This window comes from Delphinus delphis, chromosome 2, assembly GCF_949987515.2.
Source record: "Delphinus delphis chromosome 2, mDelDel1.2, whole genome shotgun sequence".
Classification (NCBI taxonomy): domain Eukaryota; kingdom Metazoa; phylum Chordata; class Mammalia; order Artiodactyla; family Delphinidae; genus Delphinus; species Delphinus delphis.
Window position 1 is genome coordinate 67,808,643 of NC_082684.1, and position 27,420 is coordinate 67,836,062.

The window sequence follows — 27,420 nt, forward strand, 5'->3', positions numbered from 1 at the left end:
TCCCCAATGTAATGGTATTTGGAGGTAGGGTCTTTGGGAGGTAACTGGGTTTGGATGAGGTCATGGGGTGGAGTCCCCACAATGGGATTAGTGCCTTTAAAAGGGGATGGAGGGACCAGAGCTTGCTCTGTACTCTCCACCATGTGAGGACACATGGCTGTCTGCAAATCAGGAAGAAGGTTCTCACCAGACAGTGGATCTGCTGGTACCTTGATCTTAGAATTCCCAGCATCCAGAATTGTGAGAAGTACTTTGTTGTATAAGCCACCCAGCCTATGGTAATTTGTTATAGCAGTCCAAACATGCTTTAAATTTCATCCCAGGAATAAGTCACATTAGCCAACCACTACCCACCTAGAATTATTTTTCTTGACCTGTGCTTTGGTACGATAGCATTGACTCATGGTAGGTGGGGGTGTGGAAAGAAGAGGTTCTGTTAATTAATTTGTTGTTTTATCTATTATCAGGATGTTGTCTGTAACACTACAGATTTCTCTTGATGAGGCTCATTAGGAGGAAAAGCTCCCTGGCCTTTATAATAGGAACAGTTCTTTTCTCTGGAGCGATTGGTTTGGTTTTATATGACTGCCTTGAGATATATGACTGATCAACATTCCTTTTTAGTGCTGTGTGCCAGGCAGATAGGAAGGTTAGAATCAAATTTAACACTTACTTTTACATATTATTTAGAACTTTACAGGATAAATGTTTTGTATTTGTCTGTTCCAGATGTTGTTAATATTTGACTTTTGACATTATATAAAGGAGGGATTTTATGTGATAAAATGTACGTAGCTGTGCCAGACAGAGAAGAGACATTAAAGTGGCTATAAAATCTAGAGGCAACATGGGAAACAAACCATGGGAAGGTAGTTTTACAATTAAAATGCATACAATTTAGGAGATGTAGGAGATTCATGAACCAATGAAATAACACTTGTATATTACATTCTTAAACTTTTACTAGCTTCAATCATAATATATTGGTTATTATATTAATATTTTAACATTATATTCAGACAGAGCTTTCCTTCCTTCCAAAGCACTTTCTTTCTCATTTGTCAAACATAACAGGAGAGATAATGTACAATGTTAAAATTTATTTCTGAAATGCTTTATTGTTTTAATCAGTACACATTATATTAAGTATAGAATTTCCTTAAAAATTAACAAATAACTCTAAGTTTCACTGTTAGGACATTGATATGAAGAATGGAAACATCTGGCTCTTTTGACTTTTTACATTTATCCAAGTTCTAAATAGATTCTCATGTTAAGGTTCTTCTGTGTTATTTTTGTCCAAGTTGTGACAGCTAAAACAAAACATAAAATCATAAATATTACTGTTTTTAATCACAAAAGAAACTTGGGCTTGAATTATATTTGTAAACACCTTAAATGCACACTTTTATCATGGTAAAATCCAGGCTTTCTATTTCATGCACTGCATTTCTAGAATAATACATTTTCATTCAATATTCACCACTAACTCAAATGTTTAAGATTCGTAGATATTTAAAAACTGTCATGGCAAAAAGATGTGTAAACATTATATAGGAGTAAATTCAAGTAATAGAAAACAAAAATCTGAGAATAAAAAATTAATATTAATTCACTATGAAAATGTAAAGAAAAACAACATCATGTGTGACTTTACTCCTGACAGTTCATTTTTCTATATTATTTCTAAAAGAACTTAGAAATATATTTAATGTATTTCTAAAGATCATTAAAAGGAAGGGAAAAGGCTTTCAATTCTGGAAGGCTGGGTAAACTATTGCACCAAGTCTATGACAGAGAGATAGAAATTATAAACTTTAAACAAATACAAAAACCAACTACTTGTAGGCAATGGGGAGCAACTGAAAGCAGGTGGCTTCTGGAACAGAATCAACACTTGGAAGGAGGGAATAGCCCGGACTGAGTTCTCTGGTTCTGTGGCTCGTAGCCTGAAGGCAGGCCACACTTGGTGCTATACTGGCAGCTAAAACTGACAGAAAACCTGCAGTCTTTCTGGACTGAAAAACCAGAGGAAAGAGTTTGGGGGCAACAGACTGTACAGACTAACAAACAGGTGAGATTTGAACTGCTGCCCAAGAGACAGAGTTTGAACTTTGGGTCTGACCAACACTCTTCAGAGAAATAGAATTCAGTTTCCAAAATACAACATTCAAAATGTAAAGGATACAATCTAAAATTAGTAAATATATGAAGAAACAGGAAAATGGAGCCATTCTCTAGGGGGAAAGACAATGGAAACCAACAGTGAGATGATCCATGTGTAGTAATTAATAGACCAGGGGTTTTTTTGGCCATGCCGCATGGCATATGGGATCCTACTTCCCTGACCAGGGAATTGAACCTGTGCCCCTTGCATTGGAAGTGCAGTGTCTTAACCACTGGACCCCAAGGGTGGGCCCACAGTAGACCACGTTTTAAAAGCAGCTAGGATAATATCTTCAATGAAATAATGAAAAATAGGCTCACAATGAATGAAAAAGGAAATCTCAACATAAAAATATAAACTACATTTTAAAAAAATCCAAGTGAAAATTAAAGAACTGGTAAATACATCAAACAGCAGAATGGAGATAGCAGAAGAAAGACTTATTGAATCTGAAGACAGAGCAACTTACAGACGTTAAAGAACAGAATCCTCAGGGATTTGTGGGACACTATAAACAGTTAAACATAAATGTAAATGGAGTCCCAAAAGGAGAGACAAAAGTGGGCATAAAAATTCTTGAAGAACTAACAGCTGAAAATTCCCTAAATTTGGTGAAGGTATAAATTTATAGACTCAGGAAGCTCAGTGATCCCCAAGCAAGGTACACAGAGGTCATGCATAGATACATTATAATTAAATTGCTGAAAACCAAAGATAATGATAAAATCTTGAAAGCACCAGAGAGAGATTACGCATTACATATAAATTTACACTGATCTGACCCTGAGAAAACTCTTCAAAAAGAGTCATGTACCAAAATGTTCACTGCAGCTCTATTTACAATAGCCAGGACATGGAAGCAACCTAAGTGTCCATCAACAGATGAATGGATAAAGAAGATGTGGCACATATATACAATGGAATATTACTCAGCCATAAAAAGAAACAAAATTGAGTTATTTGTAGTGAGGTGGATGGACCTAGAGACTGTCATACAGAGTGAAGTAAGTCAGAAAGAGAAAAACAAATACTGTATGCTAACACGTATATATGGAATCTAAAAAAAAAGGTCATGAAGAACTAGGGGCAAGATTGGAATAAAGACACGGACCTACTAGAGAATGGACTTGAGGATATGGGGAGGGGGAAGGGTAAGCTGTGACAAAGTGAGAGAGTGGCATGGACATATATACACTACCAAATGTAAAATAGATAGCTAGTGGGAAGCAGCCTCATAGCACAGGGAGATCAGCTAGGTGCTTTGTGACCACCTAGAGGGGTGGGAGGGAGGGACACGCAAGAGGGAAGAGATACTGGGATATAGGTATATTATAACTGATTCACTTTGTTATAAAGCAATTATACTCCAATAAAGATGTTAAAAAAAAATTTACACTGATCTGAATGGTTGCTGACTTCCTATAAGAAACAATGAAAGACAGAAGACAGCGGACTGACATCTTTAAAGTGCTGAAAAACTGTCTACCAGAATTTTGTATCCAGAAAAAGTATTTATATATATGTATATATGTACAGATGTGTGTGTGTGTGTGTGTATATATATATATATATATATAATTATTTAAGAATAAAGGTGAAATAAAGACATTTTCATCGAATAAAAAATTAAAGAGAACTCACTGCTAGCATACCAGAGCTACAGTGAATGCTAAAAGTTTTTCAGTCAACAGATGGAAATTAAAATCTATAAGTAGGGGGACTTCCCTGGTGGCACAGTGGTTAAGAATCTGCCTGCCAATATAGGGGACACAGGTTCAAGCCCTGGTCCAGGAACATCCTACATGCTGCGGAGCAACTAAGCCCGTGCACCACAACTACTGAGCCTGTGCACTACATCCTGCGTGCCAGAACTACTGAAGCCCACGCACCTAATACCCATGTTCTGCAACAAGAGAAGCCACTGCAATGAGAATTTCCGTGCATCGCAACAATGAGTAGACCCCACTCGCAGCAACGAGAGAAAGCCCACATGCAGCAATGCAGACCCAATGCAGCCAAAAAAAAAAAAAAAGAAGCTGTAAGTAGGGATGAAGAGCACTGGAATTTATATCCATATAAATGCAAAGATTTATGTCTTTGTTATAAACATGACTGAAGCACAAATGGTAACACTGTCCACTGTCTTGTGAGGTTAATGATGTATGTAGATGTAAAATATGACAATCACAGCATAAATGTTGAGGGTATGTATGGTTGCAAGGTTTCTACATTTAACGCAAGTGGCATAACAGAGCAACCCTAAATTTGTAATGCAGAGATATAGCTAAAAAAAAAATCTGTGGATGAATTAAAGTGGAATTCTAAAAAGTGTTCAAATAATACAAAGAAAGGTAGGAAAGAGGAAACAGTAAAGTGCTAGACCTAAATCTAATCATATTAATAATTACATTAGATGTTAATAGACCAGTAGACTCCAATTAAAAGAGACTGTATAATGGTTTAAAAAAAAACAACACAAGATCCACTTATATTCTACCTACAAGATATATGCTTTAAATATAAATGCATAGACAAGTTGAAAGTAAACAGACGGAAAAGTTATAAGATGCAAACTAAGTGTAAGAATGCCAGGGTGGTTATATTAATGTCAGATAAAGCAGACCTCAAGACAAAGAGCATTACCAGATATGTAGAGGAATACTGCATATAAAAGAATCCATTCATCAGGAATATACAATAATAAGTCTGTATGTACCTAATAACAGAACTTAAAAACACAAAAAGCAGAAATTGACAGAACTAAAGGAAGAGACAATTCCACAATCACAGTCAGAGATTTTAATACCAATCTTTCAATACCTGATAGAACTACACCAAAAAAAATAAAAATAAAAATAAAGACATAGAGGATCTAAGTAATGGTATCAACTACCTTGACCAAATTAATGTTTATAGAACCCTTCCTTCAACTTCTGCATAATGCATGTTCTTTTTTAGGTGCATATGGAGTGCTTAACAAGATAGACCATATGTTGGGCCAGAAAAGGAATTTAAATAAATTCTGCAATAATGAACTCATGTATAGAATGTTCTATGACAAAAAGGGAATTAAATTAGAAATCAGTAAGAGTAAGATATCTAGAAACCCACAAATACTTGAAACAACAATAGATCTCTATACATGGGCTAAAGAATAAACTACCAGGTAAATTAAAAATATTTCCAACAATGGTAATAAAAACATAACATCAACATTTGTAGAATGTGGCTAAAGCAGTGTCTGGCAAGAGTTTAAATTTTATGATTTTCAATGTTTATTTTAGAAAAGAAAAGCTAAAGTTAATGACTTAATGATTATCCAATATCAGAAGCTAGTAAAAGAAGAACAATGTAAACCCAAAGTAATCAACACAAAGGAAGTAATAAAAAGTAGAAAGCAAGGAACAGAAAACAAATAGAGTATAAAATAGATAAGTAATAAGAACCTCCAGTGTAAAAAAAATAAAATTCAAAAAAAATAAAATAAAATTCAAGGGTTAAAAAGAAGAAAACAAATAGAGAAAATTAGCATTAACATCATCTGCTTCATTAAAAGAATTAATACTGAGAATCTTCTAGTTAATCTAACGAAGAAAAATTCCATTTACATGATGTTCTAAAATAGACAAGACTAATCTATGGTGGAAAAACATCAAAACAGTGTTTTGGGAGCAGGCTTTGACTAGGAGCAAGGATTGACTGGCAAAGGCCATAAAGGAACTCTGTGGTGTAATGGTTCTGTATCTTGATAGGGGTTTGGGTTATACTCAGGTGAACGAAACATCTGACAAAGTTAGGAATGTACACTTAAGATACGTGTATTTCACTATTGTAAATTTTATCTCCAAAGGTAAAACAACAACAAACTAAACAAATAATGAAATCTAGTTAATGATATTGGCAATGAAGTATTAAGGGGGAAGTGTACTGATAGCTACAATTTACTTTGAAATTAATACAGGTGGAGCAAGGAATAGAATGAAGAATGGAAAGATGGACAGGTATCTTATAAAGCAAGTACAATAAAATGTTAATGGGGAGTATGCACGTGTTCAGTGCAAATTCTCTTCAGTTTTTCTGTATGTCTGAAATTCTCACAATACCACTGGGCCACCTCATTAAGGTTAAAAATACAAGAACCATATAATGTGGGTAAGAAACTTGTGCTAGAAAAAGATGCTAGGAAGAGCTGCTAAAAACGAGCACAGGCTACAGTTATGATTTTTATGGCAGCCAAGGTAAGGGTGAATGGATATTATTGGTCAGCCTATTGAGCCTCTCAGGTAGTTTAAGCTTTAAAAAGTTGAAGTTAATGTAATTACTGAGAACAGTCATGGAAACAATAGTAAAAGAATGTAAAGACTCTGTACACCTCAGCTACTGCTGTCATTAACTTTCAAGGTGAATGTAATTCTGCTGTATCAACTGAGCACATACAACCCCTTAATAAGGTTACTTAATTTCTCAGCTCGGCAAAGTCAGAAATGTGGACAGTATGTCAAGGAAATGCTGAAATGAATTTAGCCTAAGTGAGTAACACTACTCCAATTAAAAATTTTCTGAATTAAATTTACCTTTTCATAGATTTGGGATAATGGAAATAATGTTACTTATAAGAGTTTCCTTTATAGTTGTCCATGGTACAACCTTACATTCTTTTAGCTCTATGGCTTTTAGTTTCAGCTGGTTCAGATGAACATGATTATCTTGCTCTCTTCTGAAAAATATCAACAGCAACTTAGGGTATGTTAACAGAAACAAACTAAAAAGTACACTTTACCTGTTTTATGAACTGTGTAGCATTAAAAAGTTCACTGCAGCCATATAAGATGTGCTTGCCTTGTTTCCCCTGTAAAAAAATCAGATACAGAACTCAGATACAAGTAACAAGTAATATTTTCAATATTCCCAAGAAGAGGGGTTAAACCTAATAAGACTTTTGGTTATTCTTAAAAGTTTTAATTTTTTGGGGGGGAGTATTGGATTTTAGTGTACACATGTCTATCCTAAAATTACATGGAATAAAGGAGTGAGATGGGCATAGTTTTTTTTTTTCTTCAAAATATAGGTGGTAGGTACACTTCTAGTGCCATTTACACTGAAAATAGAAGGAATGTGATTACTGACACATTTCATGGGAGCCACAATTATTTATAAAATCTTAGGCCAACATTCTTCCAATGTAAGATCTGTAACTACTTGAAGAAAACATTCTTCAAGTTTTGTTAACGCTGAAAGTAGGATATGGTGTGAGTAGCATGGACTGTCATTTCAGACTCATTTGTGATAATACAGTATTTATGTCTTAATATACCCTATTCCATTCTGTAACTCTATGAATTTCATTCTGAATTTTGACAGAATGTTGGAACCCAATTACAAGCAGTCAAACTTTTTGACTGGAGAATTTTGGTAAGTTCTTAATGCTGAAATTCTTACATGTATTGTGAACTTGAATGTAAATTCGTAAGTTTTTTTTGTAAAGTAAAAAGTTTATTCCATAACAAAGCAAATATGATTAATTAATCAGGAACAAAAAGAATGACAGCTTTGTAATACAAGATAAGGACATTTCTCTGTGATGTACGAGCCGAATAACATCGCTGGCTGAATAAATGTTCTAGCTGACCTTCTCTGAGAACAAGTAAAACGAGAGTCACACCTCACTCTCCTTTTCTTCAAAATGAGATGGTATGTGCAGCCATAAAATAGGGTCATATAATTGGGATTCTTGAGGCTATACTCACAAAAGGGTAGAGGTCACAGTACATAGGGAAACATTAGAGGGGTCCAAAACTTCTAGGCACAGCTCCCAGGACCCCATCTCAGTAATATGACACATTTCATTTTCAGCTGTGAACCACCAAGATACAGTGGAGATACCCTGGTCTCAGTGGAGCCCCAGTCTTGTCCAAGGAAGGGTTTTTTATACCTCTCTGATCACATAGCCAGAATCAGGCTGCGTGAATAGGCTTAACAGCAGAAACAAGAAAACATGACAGAAACCAGGTGCAAATCAATCTTTACATTTTCCATTAAAGAATGTTGACAAGCTAGTGCAAGTTGCCCCCTAGTCTAGCTTGGACCCTAGCACAGGCCTATTTTAAACACTAGTTAATACATTTCATTCAGGGTTGGCCTAACATTAGCACAGGGTATATTAACTAGTTGAGATTAATCTTGTGCTTATATAAGTACATTCCCTCTCCACCCTTGACAAGCTTGCTTAATTCTAATTATTTGTCATCATTTTTCATCTTTTATAGCATTTATAGAATATAAAAACAAAGATAAACACAAAAATTATAATCTTTTGATCATCCAGTAAGGTAGGTATAGCCTTAATTTTTAACACCTCAGTTTAGTAATATTTCAGTGTAAGTTTATTCTTAATTATGCACAAATTTGATATTTCTTCCTTCCATTAAAAATTGAACTAATGTACTAATACCTTGATTCAATGTAACAATTAATTATTAACTAAATCTAGTTAATTCTCTAGCCAATCACCTTCCATCAAAAGAACAACTTGTGGTGGCTTTAAGTAAAATTCCCAATACATTTGGTCATTGATATCAGTATTATCAAATGTCTTGTTAAAAATCAATCCATTTAATTTTTATCAAATACATCAGTGTTATACCAAATAGCAGTTACATTGTAAGTTAGACTAACATCATTACTAAATAAATCACCTAGAATCATAGTATTTTCTTTGCCTTCCCAACAAAAATGGCACTTGCCCGTTGTTTTGTGAACTGGTATAAATCAAGTGCCATGTTAGATACATTCTCAATTACAAGTCTCTTGTAGGCATAAGCCGTAAGTTTTGTTTCATACTACAAGGTTGCACTAACATGGGTTTCCGATGTCATGAGGGAGGCTGTCATAGACCTACTAGCTCAGTTTCCCCTGAATGGGGCTGAATGATAGGAAGAAGATGAAGATGAAGATGACTCAGAACAAAGGAAACAGTAAGACCAAACAGGATTAAAAAACAAAGAATTCTCAGGATAATTAAACTACATGGCTTAGCAGCTACTAAACATTAATGGCTGTATGAAAAACCCATAGGTAACAGCAAACTTAATGGTGAAAGATTGGATGCTTTGTCCCTAAGATCAGGAAGAAGATAAAGAGGTCTGCTCCAGACTCTTAAATATTGTACTGGAGGGTCTAGCCAGGGTAGTTAGGCAAGGAAAACATTCCAGATAGGTTAAGGAAGAAGTTAAACTAATTCTATTCAGAGATAACATGATCTTGTATATAGAAAATCCTAAAAATCCAAAAAAAAAAACCAAACCATCAGAACTAATAAATGAGTTCAATAGGGTTGCCGGACACAAGATCAATATATAACAATCAGATTTCTATATAGTTGCAAAAATGAAATGAAAACAATTCCATCCATAATAGCATAAAAAAATACATAGGAATAAACCTCAAAGAAATACAAAGCTTAAACTCTGAAAATAACAACAAACTGCAAAGGAACCAAAAAATGTTGAAAGAAAAAGATCTAAATAAACGGAAAAACATTCCATGTCGTGGATTAGAAGACTTAATAGTGTTAAGTTTTGGGGAGTATTTTCATCTTATCTACAGATTCAACGCAATCCCTATCAGAATCCAACTGCCATTAACAGCTGATCCTCAAATTCATACGGAATTGCAAGGAACCCAGAAAATCCAAAACAATCTTGAAGAAGGATAAAGTAGGAAGACTCATATCAAGACTCAAATCATCCTGATTTCAAAACTCACTACAGTGTAGTACCGGCTCAAGGACAGACCTATGGATCAATGGGATAGAGTTGAGAGTCCAGAAATAAACCCACACATGTATGGTCAACTGATTTTCAACAAGCCTGCCAAGACTGTTACCAAACCACAAGTCCATGAGCCTGACGAACAGTGAGGCCAAACAATACCAAAACGTCGAAGTTTGGAACAGAGAAAGGTTTATTGCAGGGCCATGCAAGGAGATGCGTGGCTCGTGCCTTTAAAACCCCAAACTCCCTGAAAGCTCCAGCGAATACCCTTTTATAGGAGAAGTGAGGGAGGGCTTGGTTGTTGCAAACTTCTTGGTGTCAGATCCTTTGTTCTTGAGGTCAGGTCATGGTTAGGTAACCATGTTCCTGTAAATCTCCACCAAACAAATGTTATTCTCTGTTCTGACAAGAAAGGGCAAGGTCCCAAGGCACAACTTTCACCTTCCAAGGTCCAGGTCCTGGCTAAGAGGAGGCAGATCTCAGTTGGTGGCTCCCTCAGGGCCAGGTCCCCAGACCCTGCCTAGCTGTCATCACTGAGGGAGCCAGGCACCCAGGACTCAACTGGCCCTCAGGCTCCTCAGGCCGCCCATATGGCGGGGGCCAGGTCCCGCAGACTGTGTCCCATGCAGACTGCCACCGCCATCAGGTCATGGAGGTAGGGATGGGGGAGAGGTTCACCGCCGCCTCAAGGCCTGTGCCTGGCCAGTGGGCGGCCTTGGCAAGGGCTCTAAACCTGCATGGTTTGTGGACACAGCCCCCAGCCTGTTCCCTGGGGCCCTCCAGCTCATCCACTGGCCTGAGGCTAGGTGAGCTGGAGGGCCCCAGGGAGGAGGCCAGGATCCGCCTCTTACCTCGCTCCGCCTGACCACCACTCTGCCGACCAATGACTGAGCGGGACCTCCTAACCCCGGCTCTAGTTAGTGGTCTCTCAGTAACTGTTGCCTGGTAATGGGTTGCCCAGTAACAGCACCGAGCAAAGGCTTCGTGCTAAGGGCTGCATACTGCCTCCCTCTATTACAAGACCACTCAGCGGGGAAAAATAGTCTTTTCAATAAATGGTGCTAGGACAACCTGGATACCCATATGTAAAAGAATGAACTGGACTTTTTTCTATATACAAAAATTAACTCAAAATGGATCAAAGATCTAAATGTAAGAGCAAAAACTATAAAACCTATAGAAGAAAACACAGGAGTAAATTTTCATGACCTTGGCTTTGGCAAAGAATTCTTACATATGACACCAAAAGCACACGCAACAAAAGAAAAAAATGAAGGTTTGTACTTTAAAGGACACCAGGTAAAAGGTGAAAAGATCAAAGAATGGGAGAAAATATTTGCAATCATATATCAAGATAAGGGACTTGTATCTAGATTATATAAAGAACTCTTACAAGTCAGTAGTAAAAAGGCAAAATAACCCAATTAAAAAATGGGCAAAGGATCTCAATAAACATTTCTCCAAAGAAGATATATAAATGGCCAATAAGCACATGAAAAGATGCTTGACATCATTTAGGTCATCATGGAAATGCAATCAAAACCACAATGAGACACCACTTCACACCTACTAGTACAGCCGAAATCAAAAAGTCGGATAAGTCCTGGCAGTGATGTGGAGAAATCAGAACCCTCATACACTGCTGGTGGGAATGTAAAATGGTGCATTTTACATTATTTTTGGAAACAATCTGGCAGTTCCTCACATGGTTAAACACAGTTATTATGACCCAGCAATTCCAAATACATGTTTACATAGAATTACACTGGCCTATTACCTATGGTTCCAGGTGGACAGCAATAGGTTTTACCCAGAATAGACACTCATTTTGGATTTGGACTTACACACCTGGTGACTAAAGCAAATACTTTTAACACCTTTAACATCACAGCAGAAACTGTTTCAATTTGGACTTCCTTTATATACATCACTTGACAAAGAAACCCATTTTGCTGCAGGTGCAGTTCAACAGCATGCTAAGAAGCATACACAATAGACCGACATCATATACCTTACCAAACACAAAGTAGTGGACTGACTGAAAACTGAAACTGACATTTGAAACATCTGCTTTCTAAATTAAGCACATCTCTTTCTAATAAGAGACAGAAAGAGTGGCTTGCATGACAGAATGTGTGTTAAAACATAACAGGCATTTAATTAAAGGGGGAATCAACAGCGAAGAGGTTGTTGAGATACTGTAGGAGAAACAGGGGAGGGAGGAAGTGGGGTAGTAACACAGAAACCACTAAAAATTTCTCCTGCATTTCTAAAAATGTTTCTTTTTCTCTGCCTGATCCTGTAGTACAGGGACATGAATCACATTTATAAGGTCTGAAGAAAGGATTAACTGCAAACAAGACATCAAGACAATACCTCTAAATCTGTCTGAGGAATGATGGAATGGGATGTTTCTTCTTTTCATCTGTGTAAACTGGGATTAATAGTTTCTGCATCTGTACTAACCAGTGGATAACACAGTCCTATAAACTCGCACTTATCCAACCTGCTTCCTATGACTGGGAATGAAGAAAGGGGAAAGTACTGGCCAATCTCATACTGTTGCCAGCTCTATGGATCAGGCGTCTTGCTGAATCTGATCGTCTTCTAAACCAAGGGCCAAATTCTGGGTAAGAATTAATGACACATGGACGATGGAGAAGTCTTGATTCTTAGGAATGTAACCAATAAGTAAATAATACCAAAAAAAGAAAAAAAAAGCTAATATTATCTTGGTACCTTGCAAGAGGCTGAGAGCAAGAGAATAATACTTTTACCTATATTTATAGATGCCCATAACACCTGCAGAAATAGCCTCCTTTATTTGAAGCTGAAGGTCCAAGATGGGTTCTTGGAGGTTTATGAAGGATTTAATCTGGGCTTATTCACGTGCTATGTTTTGATGATGCCAATAACATCTAGGGGATAAACACCTAGAATAATTCTAATGCTTCCTTTTGTTTTACGTATTCTCATTTTACAGGTTTTATATATTTCAGAGGACCCCTTTTGGGAGGCAAAATTAGGATATTGTTGCTGCTCAAAGGCATACAAAAGAATCTGTTCAACAAAAGAGCCAAAGACCATTGTGTAAATATGAACCTGAGTGATGATCTGTTAAGAAAGGTGCCTGGATACAGGGACATAAAATACCTGTTACATGCCTGATGAGTCATAGTATCATGTGCCCTACTGCCTATACACCATGTTTTAGTGGGTGGAGGGTAATAATCAAGGTAAAAAAAATATTTTGTAACCTGAAACCAAGTAAAGAATAACTTGGTGGGCTTACATATCTACCACTAATAACCCTGATGTTGTTCTGATGGAGGTGATTGATCAGAGAAAGAACTAGACTTAGTTAATAAACAATTAATTGTTACATTGATTCAACTTCACAAAATTAAAATTTCTGTGGTGGAGAGAGGTAAGAGTTGTGAGGCCTACACATGATTAAAAACAAGTTTGCACTGGAATATCTGGTAAACTGCAATGTTTCTTTAAAGTTATACCTGCATTTCAGGTATAACAAATGGTTAGTATTTGTTAGTATTTTGGTTTTTATCCTTCCTGTTTTTCTGTCCTATAATGTAAAAGAAAAGAAAAAAGCAGAAAGAATGCTGACAAATGTAATTAAGAAAGCTTAACCAAGGATGGGATATAAGTACAGGATTAATTTCAGCTGGTCTGTTGTAACCCTGTGTTTATCCTTGGGAACACACCTGGAACCAATCATGTTGTTGACCCTTGGCCAAATCTGAACGAAATAGATTAATATAGTCCTGCCCAAGGTTCACAGACAGACCAAGGGACAACTTGCACTAGTTTGTCAGCACTGTTTAAAAATTGTACAGATTGATGGTTTACACCTGGTTTCTGTTATGCTCCCTTCGTTTTTGCCTTTGAGCCTAGTCATGCAGCCCGATTCTGGCTATATGAACAGAGAGGGGTATAAAAGACCTCTCCTAGTATAAGATGGATGCTCCCCTGAGACCAAGGTGTAGATCTTAGTGGTGGTTCACATTCTGAAGCATGTTATGTGCAACTGAGCTAGGATCCTTGGAGGTACCTGGTGGTTTTGAAGCTCTGTGACATCTGCCTATGTATTTTTTTCTACTGCTGTACCAAAACCTCTACCTTTATTGAAGTCTTATGTAATACAGGACATAAGGAATAATCATTATTTAATATTAAGTGAATTAAATGAAGATTACAAAATGTCATTGCAACAGTCACTAGTTCTGTTGCCTCTACATTTTAAATGGTATTTTTGCTCTTCAAGTTACACCCTTCCCTTCATATTCTTTTGCTTAGTTGTCTGTCACTCCCTGCTGCTGTCAGTTTTGAATAGCACACCACTTTAACGTGCTACCTCTAAAGCACCTGTTTGCTGAAAAAGCAGACATTCCAAGTTTGTTCGAAGTATGTTGCTGACTTAGGTCAATAAGATGAGAGAAAAGTGCTTATTATTCAGGTAAATGGGGTTCGGTAAATCATCTCACCAAGGAAGACATTTTTAGAACAGGGGCTTATTTGAGGTATCTGAACATTTAAAGTCAAAATAAGATAGCTGCAAAGTACATTACATCAATAAGGTACATTATTTTCCAAATCAAGTAAAATTTTAGGCCAGAAATGTGACAGGAAAACAATGAACATATGGACATTTTTCCCTATCTGCTGGATTTTTAAACTACCTCTAGAAAAGGGGTTATGTAAGAATCAGGGGAGCCACCAGAGAATGTTAGTATGTTAAAGACATGGAACAACTGTGAAACCTCAAATGATAAAAGAATATAAAGGTCAAATGTACCTTTATGTAGTCAACAAGATTTTGATATTCAATGTAGTTGCCTCCTCCCACCACAAAAACAATTGCCTAAAAATGCAAACAGAATAAAAATAGGTAAGTTAAAAGAAATAGTTAAAACAGTATTTTAACTCTCAAACATGGGGTATAGTCTGGAGTCCATTCCACAACTTAGGATGTGATCCCTTGCTGGCTAGTATTTTTTTACCTAAGTGCCTGATGCTACTTCAATTATAAAGAAATTTATTTCTTAGAAAAGTCTATAAATTTATAAATTTCTAATTTCTATCGAGTAGTAAAATGAAGTGGAGATTTTTCAGAAACAATTCTGAGGAAAATAAACTTCATCCTTCAATTAAACAATACCAAATAAATCCAAAGGGCTTTTTCCAAAAGTTATCTTTGAATTTGTCATTTATAAAGAATCTTAGGTACATGGAATTGGATTTATCAAGACTGCCATACAGTAATCATCATAAAGCTATGTTTAGGACAAAGATATTCTTCAAGACTGCTTGGTTACCTTTCATCCTTCCATTTCAGGGACAGAGGATTTTTATATGAACTTACCTCTTGAAATGGATTTTTGTTCCTTGGAACTGAGCTGTAAGAACAACAACAAAAAACACACACGAAAATTTCACCCAAAGCTTCACTTAAGGATAAAATAGGCATGGGAAACACACAGACACACGCACGCACTATTAGCTATGTATTTACAATTCTTCTTCCTTCACCTTCTTTGAGCCAGGTAGTGAAGTGGGATTCAGAGGAACAGCTAGATGAAGTACATATCTCAGTGTCTAAAAGGGAATGGGACAACTTGTTGACTTCAAAATAAAATTCTAGGAGAAGACTGAGAGGGAAAAGGAAAGACTGAGCAACAGTTCCCACGAGGAGTGGAAATCGGGGTATAAGGTGAATTAATAAAATATATACTTTAGTGGTAAATTATGTAAAATTTTTACCATACTCAACAGATTACAGTTTGTGGGTATCTACATTTGTGAAAAAACTATGCAAACACATGTATGGGAAGGATAACAATTTAGGAAGCAAAGAGGGGATGGAAGAAGGGATGTGTATTTTGCTATAGCTTTTTAATATTTATATATTAATTACATATTTATATATTTGTAATATATTTCAAAAATACTTTCTTGGTGTCAAAGAGATCTTTTAATAAACACAATTTTCAAAGCTTTTGTGAGTCAAATATATATTTGTTTTGAGTGCTAAAATAGGCTTTACAAAGATAACTTAGGTTTTCCTCACAAGCCATTTTTGAAAATCTCAACCAAGGGGAGAGAGCTATTATAACCTCTCAATTATTCACAGGCTGATTCCACAGTTCCATCTTTTCCTCATTTCTGTGGCCTGTGTCAATATTCCATAGAAGAAGCCAGTAGCTGCCCTGACAGAAATGCCTCACAAACTTCCTTCTAGAGTGCTTTAAGTTCCTCTAAGAGTAGACATGAGATGAGGAGACGTGAGACTTAAATAGCACAGCATTACTAGTTATTAAAAACCAAGATCTAATTGTGATGAGACAGCTCAAGAGAAGGCTGAGTCTATTAAAAAATGAAACTGTGTTTCACTGTCTTATCAATGCTAATATTCCTCCTCATTATCATGCATAAACTATAGGGAAGATTAAAAGAATTTCTCAGAAGTTTCTAAAATGCAAAATATATCTACTGATGCAAACACAAGGAAGGAAAAATTGTAAGCTCGAGAACATCAAGAGTTGCAAATCCACCATTTTAAAGTGTACAATCTGGTTTTTAGAATATTTGCAGAGTTGTACAACCATCACCACTGTCTAATTTCAGAACATTTTAATCACCCGCCAAAGAAGCCCCATACCCATTAGTTGTCACTCCTCATTCTCTCCCTTCTATAATTTATTCTTTGTCAAATTCTTTCTTGCCAGCTGCAGTTGCTACCAGCAGCTTCTTTTGTAACTTTGGTAGTGTTTCTGATAAGTTCACAAAAAAGAATAATCTTTTAGGTTACCAAAACAATCTAATAATCAACTTTCTAGTGACTAGATTATCTGTTCTGACTACCTACAAAGATGTGAAAGCTTGGGATAGAGCAAAGACAAAGTTCTAAAGATCCCAAACATAGGGTATAGGCAATAAAGAAGCTTCACCCAAGTTTTGGTGCTAAAGACCATCCCTCCAGGAAGGTTTTTCCCTCCTAATTCTGCCTATTCTTTTTCTGTATCTTGTAGGCTATTCTTCATACCACCATGGATTAAATCTTAAAAAATAATATCCAAAATAAAGTTAACAAATACCTTACCATACCATGTTTGTCATAAAGTATATAAATTATTTGCAGAATGTTTAATTGCTATAAGGAAGTATTCACAGCAATGATTCCCAGGGGCTTAGATTTTATGGACCAGTTAAATAAAAAGCCAACAACTGGTATCCAACATAAAGCTCCCATCTTTTCATTTGGTCCAATAAGAATATTCATTTAAAAACACACAGATTATCCAAATTGTCTTCACCCACACATAGTTTGTAATACCCCCATCATTTCATTAAAAACAACAAACATCAAAATGTATTTTTTTTGCATGTTACATTTGGAAGGAAAAGCATCAAAGTGTTAGGTATAATTACCAGTGATTACTTCTGGGTAAAGAGATTATACATACTGTTTACTTACCAGTTTTCTATATAGTTTGAATTTTTAATAATAAGCAGTTACTGATGTATAACAAAAAATCAGTAAAGTTATTTCCGTTCTTGGTGGGGGTGGGGAAACCTACAACAAATTGTACAAGACAAGAGCTGCTTACCTGTCATTGCCCCGCAGCATTTTGGGATCAAAATATCTATAGTCATCAGTTTCCTATTAAAAAAAAAGAGAACTCTACCATGACTATGGAATTTTTCTTTAGAAAGTTCAAGTTTGGCTTATTTTAAGAATACTTGATGAATCTACTAATGAATCTATTAATTTGGTAGAGTGGGTAACCACCATCAACATTTACCGAGCAATTACTATGTGTTAAACGTTGTTCTAAGTAAAATTACATAATCCCCTATCACCTATGAGGTAGTTATTATTATCCCTATTTTTCAGATGGGCAAGTTGGGGTACAGAGAAGTTATTTATTTTAACTTTCCTAAAGTCACATGACAAGTAAGTGTGGGAACTCCAGGATTTGAACCCAGGTAGTCTAGTTTCAATACCCCAGCTCTTAACCACTATGCATATTGCTTCTCAAAAATATACCTGTTTTGACATAGAAAACAAATTTATGGTTACCAAGGGGGGGAAGGGGCGGAGGGATAAATTAGGAGTTTAGAATTAACAAAAGAATACTACTATATATAAAATAGATAACCAACAAGGACCTACTGTATAGCACAGAGAACTATATTCAATATTCTGCAATAAGCTATAAGGGAAAAGAATCTGAAAAAGAATATATATATATAACTGAATCACTTTGCTGTATACCTGAAACTAACACAACACTGTAAAATCAACTATACTTCAAAAAAAAGTAACTAAGAAAAATAATATACCTGTTTTATAACCTAATGTACTTAAATATTCTTGCTTTTAGAATTTATTATATTATTATTATATGTCTATGATTTTACTGAATGTCCAGAATACCTAATACAGGTTCACAATCTCTCATAATTGAAACCTCTGCAGTTAGATGTATTTTGGAATTTTGAATTTAAAAAATTGCATATAGATAGTATCATGCATAAACTATATATAATATTCATAGAGGGCAGCATCCCATCATCTAACACGTTAATATTTCTGGAGCTAAACAGATGAATATTAACATAAAGTAGGATAAATCAAAAGTACGAAGAACCTCAACTTGAGTTAAGGTTAGGTTTTGCCACCAAATGAGTTATATAAAATCTCTTAGTTTTCAGAACTCTTGGACTTCAGAAGTTGTGGATAAGGGGTTGCTGACCTCCATACTACATTGGAAACTAGCTTCTTGATATTAAAGGAGCTGGAAAGTACTGCTTTACTGTTTATAATGTAGTCACTTCCTAATCTCTGCCTCCTTTGCCCTCCATGGTACAATCAGCCAAAGGAACTCATTCTTTTCTGAAACGTTATCTGGTTCTTTTCTGGATGAACCTACCCAAACGTGATCAATGACAAACCATGCATTGTTGCCACTACCTAGTCCTGCATTCAATGGTGGACGATGCTAATCAATCACAGAACTCTCCCTGAACCCAAAGGCAGTGCCATAATCCTTCAACACTTTGCTCTAGGAAACCGCTACTAGCCAGATGTACAAGGGAAGATGAAATTTACCTGGTATCTTGCCTAATCCCTTTCTTTCATTATATCCAATCAAGACAAATCAAAGAACACTTAATAAACGTTAGTGATAAGAATTCATCTAGAATTAGGTTATAGCATCTTAAAGCCTTTGAGATACGATATATTCAAGATGACTAGTCAGGTCTAACTTAGTACACTTTGTTAATCTCTTCAAAGCCTCCAAATCAATTTGTCAATATGGGAACAAGACAGGGATAAGAGAGGAAGCAGGCATCTGTCTCATCTAGCAGATGGATGAAAAAATGCTTTCAAAGCTGAAAAATTTTACTTTTTATAATTAATTAAAAAATATCTGTCTGTAGTAATGTGCCTTCAGTTATAAAGTCCAAGTCAATAGAACTGATAAATGAACTTACAGAACTTGGAGAAACATAAGACCTATAATTTAGCCATCTGTATGTCTATGACAGATATGTGGAAGGTGTGTATATGCTGGAATGAGTAGTAGGCAGGAATTCAGAAGTAGTGGGTATTTGGTTCCAATTCTGTTATTAAAAATAGTGTGCCTTGGGAAACGTCACAATATCTCTTGGTTTCCTCTCCTTCACAGTTAAGATTCTACAGTTTCATTAAACTCTAAAGTTCTATGATTCTACGAAGGGCATGGCTCTTGCCCTAATCAATATAGCACAGTGGTGAAAAATGTGGCCTGTTCAGCTCTGCCATTTATTAGCTGTGTGTCCTTGGGCAAGTTAATTGTGCCACAGTTTCTTCATCTATAAAATGAGAATAATTTAAAAAAATAGTATTTTTCTTAGAAGGTTCGAATGAGGATTAAATGAGCTATATGAAAAATGTTTTGACTGGTTCCTGGCTAAAGAAATGCACAATAAATGTTAGCTATTATCATTATTACTGTCCTTATCCATCATCTCGACTTCTAGATTAGGGACAGCAACAAAATATCCTGAACTTGCCTAACCCCTTGTGGATATGGTGTCTAAAGTTTTGCATTTGTTTATATTTTTAATCTTTATTATTGTTTGGGGTAATATCTTCCAGAAATTTACTGCCTATTATGAAGTAGTAGTCTATAAGACAATTAATCATAAATCATACTTCTCTCAGGCTTTTCAAGAAGCATTCCTTCTTCATATATTCTAGGATGTAGTAATAAATCTATTTTTACTACATTGTATACCACTTTCTCTATATTGATTCCCAGATAGAAGAATCCAATCCTTTTTAGCTTATCATTATAGACAATTCTCTCATTCCTTTCATAACTGTAATTGCCCCTTTTTGGGCTTTTTTATAACACTATATCTTTGTTTTCACATGGACAGATTTTAAAATTTGTTTTTGTTAATTTCCTTTAATGTTATAATAATGTTTTAACAATTACAAAATAATGACATATTTAACTGAAGATTCTGTTCTCACTCTCTCTCTCAGCCTGGTATCCTAAGTCTTGATGCCAAGTCTATAGTGATTCAGATCAACCCAGATGAGGGTTTTGATCATGCGGCTTTTCTCTATTCCAGATAACCACTCTATTTCTAGTTGCCACAGTAACAGGATGGGCTCTTTTATGAAACAGATTGTGATGATTTTTGCATTCCTTTCTTGAATTATAAACAGATAGCTTGAATACCCATTCTTTAAGTAAATGCTCATATTTATTTACCCATTTAGCTCTTCATCAAACAATTTCTCTCTCAATTTACCTTTCAGCCCCAAAGAACTTGGTGCCATCTGAATACATGCACTTAAAATTTTTACTATGCACTCCTCTCCTAATTTAATTTCATAAAATTAAACTGATCTGGTACTCTTTATAGTACACCAACTGATGCTCACTAGTTCTTTTTTATTTATAGAAACTTGCTCCTTAGGACATATATAGGATATAATCTACATTTACTTTGGATGAAAGCTGGCCAGAGTGATGTAGCAGCTGAGAAACCAATTCCCATTTATCTGTGATAATGGCTAAAAAAGGCTGTTTGAGAACATGGACTCTTTCCTTTCCAGCATGTAGTCTGCTGTGATTAAGCCCACAACAAACTCTGAGTTTATCACTTTTTGTATATAGTCTGGTATGTTCAAGAACTTACAAGTACAGTGTTATATGCTACTCACAGGGTTTGACTTCATCTCCATGAGATTGTCTAAAATACGAGTAACAGGTAGATTCTGTGGAAGAGATCAGTGAGTATTTTGTTAAATATTAGAAGAAATAACAAACCAAAATTCTTCTCTAGTAGCAAAACAACCTAATCATTCTATAGTTCAGTATGCTTACCTTTCAATTAAACACATTCGAAGATTAAGTATTCTGTGAATGGTGTCATAGTTGTAAATACCCTTGGCATTATTCAAGTTTCCATAGAAAAAACGTAATTTTTAAAAATGTGTAGGTGTATCCAGGTTTTAGTACAAATACATATTTGGGCTTTTTACTTTGTTGGATGTCTGCTTTTTAACACCCGTAATTGTAAGCTTTTAATTGAGTAAGAATCCCCACCCCCTTTTTTTCATTTCCTTTCTGCAGATTTATTTAAAAAATAGTACTTTAAGTTTGCAGAAATATATGAGATTAAATGACCTAACAGTTTTTTCATTTCTAATGTATATTCTTCTAGCCAATAAGATACTTGTGTTCTTTGAAAAAATGGGGAAATGGATGCACACACAACTTTACTGACCGCTTTAATTTTGCCTGGGATAAATTCCAAATTTTCAATGACATACTATATTATCTTCTTACAAAACACATTCCACTTTGAACATAAAATGTATAACACTGGTGTTGACAGAAGATTGCCCCTTGACATGCTTACACGCATGGGGATATGAAATACTATTGCTATGTTTCAATCTGACCATTTTAACCATTATTTTGAACGTAACAACACATTGGGTACAGAAAATTTACTAAGTGACTATTATGCCTATTCAAAGTACCTTCCTACTGGGATGGTATTCTGCCCACTTTGAACTGATATTTCCTTTGTGAACTGTACAGAATATTCTGGAAAGAATAGTTTTGTATCTTAGAGATTTCATACAACAGAGGCAACATTAAATCTCATTATTCAAATAACTGTAGATAACACATTACTATTTTACAAGTTTTACTTTCTGTAGGTCATAAAACATTTTATTGTTACTAAAATGGACCATCACTAAGGAAAATGCTGCTTTGCCCAGGCAGAAAATACGCATTTCTTTTTCCTTTTCCTTTCTCTAGATCGGCAAGTAAAAATCTTTCAAGATAATCTTAGGCAAGTAAAATTAAAGTTATTTCATTATTCTCTGATATTTTTGTTGGCCAGGAACTTCTTAATATAAACACAAGCACCAAATGTTCAAGCTGACTGAATGTACTTCCTGAATTCTATTTAGAATTTGAAAAAGAGAGCTCAAAATTTTACCTTTTAAGTTTTGGTTCAAATAAACTTGAGTTTGTTCACTTAAGAATGTAAGTCTAAACCATAACTTTCTCTAAAGAATAACTGGGTACAGATTTAAATCTATAAAAATGCTTTCAAAAGAAAAAACTACAGTTACAAATTTGTTCTAAGTAACACCAACAAAAGATGAAGTACTTTGCAACATAACAGGAACAATAAAAAGAATTCTGGAGCAAGGCAACATTATAAATTATAATATTTTACTAAAATTAATTTTATATCCATTTCTCTATTTACATTTTTTTTTTTTTTTTTTTTTTTTTGCAGTGCGCGGGCCTCTGTTGTGGCCTCTCCCGTTGTGGAGCACAGGCTCCGGACACGCAGGCTCAGCGGCCATGGCTCATGGGCCCAGCCGCTCCGCGGCATGTGGGATCTTTCCGGACCGGGGCACGAACCCGTATCCCCTGCATCGGCAGGCGGACTCTAAACCACTGCGTCACCAGGGAAGCCCCTCTATTTGCTTTGAATTCTCCGTTTAGCTCTCTGAATTGTACTATGGTATTAGATATGTGCAATGGAGAAAAGTTCAGAAAAGATTTTATATAATTGATAAAGCCATATGAGTCATATTACTTTTATTGTATTTGTGAAAATAACTGGAAATTTGAATATTTCATTTAGTATAAAAATAAGATTTTTCTAAAAGGTAGTTAAATTTTACTTGGCATTTCATATCTCTGCTGTATCTGAAGATAAGCCTGCTAGTGAATAGGTCATTAAATAACACGAGAAAAATTTCTTTCTAGCAGTACAGTTCAGAAGTTTAACAGCCCAGAGACGATTCTTTATGTTTTTGTTTGGTCTTTACAAACAGATAACACCAAAAGAGTCATCTACCAGTGCCACACCACACAATAATTCACACATTGTCACACATTAAGGAAAACTTGCAGTGTAGAGAATGATAAAGGAAATACATAATGTCTTTAAAGGCCTAAGAAAGAGTACTTCAGGAAACAACTTCTGAGAGCTCTGTCATCAACTAATGCTCTATCTGGCCTATACGAAGACTTAAGTTAATCATTTTAAAATGAATTTTATATTGATAATAATTTATATCTAAGATAACTAAGTTCTACTAATTGAAAAAACTGAACTGTGGCAGCTAACAGAGAGAAAACAGCAGAACAAAACCATACAATTTTCTTCACTCAACAAATGGTCTGTTCACTCATCTTTAAAGACACAAAAAAATTGTGTACCTCAATAACAGAGGTATAAATGAAATTTAATCAAATGAAAGCCCATTATTTTAAAAATTCCCAAGCATATATTTCATTGTTTTTAGAAACTGTTTCAGAAATAAAATGAAAAATATTATTGTCTAGGTTACTAACTAAATTTTTATTAGTAGAAAGCCTCTATATCTATTTAGATTTGAGAGACAGAATCCCATACATGTGAATATCCTAAATTAAGGATCACTATTTCCAAGATGTTCAAATTTCAAATATATGAACTAGAAATATTACTGGGAGAAAAAAAATACAGTGAGAAATTAATTTCTAGAAATCCTTAATAGTTTTATGACCATAGTCACGTTTTATGATTTTAGTCACTGGAAAAGTTTAAATAAAAACAATGTTAATTTTTGTCTCTGATGGCATAATTGCTTAAAAACAAAATTAAAATAAAATATGCAAAGAAATTAAAAAACAGACAATCTAAAAAACATAATACAGGCCTATATCCAAAACAGTTAAAAACATTTTTCCCCTCTAATTCTCCTAGGATTAGCCACTTGTTGCCCTGTATTGCCATCTGGTCTATGGTGACTATTTCCAACTCCCCCCCCCGACCCCGCCGCCCCTGCCCTACCCTGGGTAGCCTTGGGTTTGGGATGATACTCTGACGATGAACTAGGCAGTGAAGTTGGGACAAGAGTCGCTGCTGTCTTGATTATCAAAGTTCTGAAGAATGAAAAGCAGTATGTGTACTTTCTTGAAGAGAATACTTATCTGGAAGACTGTATTAGCCAAGTAAAGAATAAGATGGAGTATGCGGATGTTGGAAAGTTGTCAGTGAAGCAGATAGGAGGAAGGGGAATAGGATGGATCATCTATTTCCAAAATTTAAAAATTATAAATCAGAAGGGATCTACAGAGTGAATCCAACATCCACATCTTACAGATGAGGAAAGAATAAAATATATAAAGTGGTATTTTTTCCCCAAACCATAGCATATTAATGGCAATAAAATCAAGAAACAGGATTACCTGGACCCAATAAAACACATCAATTTCCATCATTCAGGTTCAACAATTATCAACTCATGGCAAATTCTTATTTTATTTATACTCTCACTCCCCACTCCCTAGGCTGTTTTAAAACAAGTTCCCAGTATCAAATCATTTTAGCAATAAATATTCCAGTATATATATCTCCACAATATAAGAACTCCTAAAAGAAAAAAAAACCCCTATAACACTACTATTGCACCTAAAATAATCAGCAAATATTTTTAATACAGCTCAATATCTAGTCAGTATCAAAATTTTCCTGCTCCATAAATTTATTTCTTACAGTTTCACTGTTCAAATTATAATGTTAATAAGGGCTATGTATTGCAATTAGGTGATATATCTTTTAAGTCTTTTTTAATCTACTGAATTCCACTGCTTGCAATTTATTTGTTGTTAATTCATTTTTAAAAGAGTGATTATTTAAGCAAACAAGCCAAAGAAAGTGAAATAGAAGACTTTTAAATTATGCAACTTAGTACTACATTATTCATCATCACGTTCTTGTACAATTATCCTCACATAAGTATATTTCAAATCTGCGAATATCATTCAAATGGTTTTATGTGATAGCTAATACTTGTGATACATAAAACTTATGCTGCCCAAGAAACAAAAAAGTATAAAAGGCTCTTATAAGTGACCTAGAAAACTGGACATGACAAGACATCCTATTCTATCTAATGTTTCTATAGCTTAAAATGTTTATTCAGATAAAAAATCGAAACAAATACTTAGAGACTTAAGAGGCATAAATTAAACAGAATTTTACAAGTGTGAAACAAAGAATTCATCTTTTCCAGTCTCTTCTCTGACATTTTTTTCAGTTCCCAACCTGCCCTATATCTACCTGTAGCAGTTCCTCTAAATTTTAGAACGTTAGGACTGTGTAACTTTAAAAATGGCTTTCTATGAGTTTAAATATTTCTAGAACAAGAGACTTTTTAAAAGTATTAAATTTACAAAGATTACACACATACACATACACACAGGTCCAAGTTTGGGCGGGATATAGAGAAACAGGTGCTGTAAATCACTGCAAATCGGTACAACTTTTCTGGACAGCAACATTGGTAACATTTACTAAGAACAATTAGAAATGTTCACTCTTTTGATTCCATAATTGAAGTCTAATAATTTATCATATGGAATTAATCAGAGGTGAATACTCTCACCTAGAAAAACTAACATTTAAAACCTAGTTATATATCCTTGAGTATCTTCTATTTTTTTTCTTTTTTTAAACAAAAACAAAAAGATCATATTGAATTTACTGTTTTATAATGACTTTTATTTTTACTTCACAATATATAATGAACCACTATCCCCCAATCAGTAACCAGTGTCCCCCAAATCAATAAATATTTCCTAAAAAGTCTTATTAACATTTGTTTAAAAAACTGGCCTGGCTCTCTTAGCAGCGGTGATAGAAATGTGATATAGAAAGAGGTAACCACCAGTCATTTCAAATTTTACTTCTGTAAGTGAGAAACTGCCTATATCAAAGCAGTATGTTATTTGCAATGTTAAGAAAAGCAAAAGGATTTGAGGTCACAGAGGATAATCTGTTTTATATTTTATAAACTTAACTTTAAATAAAACACACTGTTGTGTTAGCACAATAAAATATTTAAGTCGATCACTTTAGACCCTTCTTACAGGCATCATTTGGGGATGTATATCATGTGACACTAAGGTAATAAGTTCAAAAAGTAAATTTGATCATTTAAAAGATTACAAGGACTTCCCTGGTGGCACAGTGGTTAAGAATCCGCCTGCTAATGCAGGGGACACGGGTTCGAGCTCTGGTCCGGGAAGATCCCACATGCCATGGAGCAACTAAGCCCAGGCGCCACAACTACTGGGCCTGTGCTCTAGGGCCTGTGTGCCACAACTACTGAGCCCACGTGCCACGACTACTGAAGCCCGTGTGCCTAGAGCCCGTGCTCTGCAACAAAGAGAAGTCACCGCAATGAGGAGCCCGCACACCACAACGAAGAGTAGCCCCCGCTCGCCACAACTAGAGAAAGGCTGCACGCAGCAACGGAGACCCAACGCAGTCATAAATAAATAAAGATTAAAGCCTGTAATTGCTCAATGCTATCAGTTATTTGTGACAAGGATTCCTTTGTTTAGGGAATCTTACTACTGGGATTTCCTTCTAACAGTGACATGTTAAGTAAAATATGTACTTTTCCTTAAAACTAAATTTAACTATACGTAGTTATACAATAGCCAGTCTATCTAGCAAAAGGCAGACGTAGTCTTAGAAACTGGTGGTTCCCCCTTTGTCTCACATATGAAATCATCTTGTCCATAGTTGATAATGAATAGAGTGCTATGACAAAGGTTCTCTCCTAGACGAGATTCTACTCAGGCTCTTTGAACTTTTTCAACTGGGCCTCGACCTGTGGACTTCTGTGTCCATCTCTGCATTGTCCAATTTTAGAAAGAATCCTGCTAAAGTCAGTTTATAGCCAGCACCTCCATCCTCGGTATCTAAACACCCTCAGTATCTCATCGGGTTCCTCACCTTCTACCACCTCCCAGGTGATGTCCAATCACACTAGCCTGCCTTCAGCAAGAATCCTGTTAGGTTGGTTTGGCCAGGATCCCCCTTTATCCCTGATATTTCCTCTTGGTAATTTTCCAACCACTGATTCCC

The 27,420-nt window shown here is 35.4% G+C and overlaps 1 protein-coding gene across 2 annotated transcripts in view; it reads right to left on the reverse strand.

The window, feature by feature from the left end:
• Positions 1-930: 930 nt before the first annotated feature.
• The window catches only part of SCFD1 (sec1 family domain containing 1), a 132,089-nt gene continuing 105,599 nt past the window's right edge, over positions 931-27,420 (reverse strand). Inside the window, exons 20-25 of one of the 2 annotated variants that reach the window (XM_060004730.1) lie at positions 21,182-21,235; positions 17,565-17,617; positions 15,320-15,353; positions 14,753-14,818; positions 6,948-7,016; positions 931-1,313 (exon numbers count right to left, since the gene is read on the reverse strand). In XM_060004730.1, coding sequence (XP_059860713.1) covers positions 1,290-1,313; positions 6,948-7,016; positions 14,753-14,818; positions 15,320-15,353; positions 17,565-17,617; positions 21,182-21,235 — 300 coding nt within the window. In that variant the 3' untranslated portion in view covers positions 931-1,289. The remainder of the gene's footprint in view (positions 1,314-6,947; positions 7,017-14,752; positions 14,819-15,319; positions 15,354-17,564; positions 17,618-21,181; positions 21,236-27,420) is intronic. The other variant, XM_060004732.1, reaches the window with a different exon arrangement.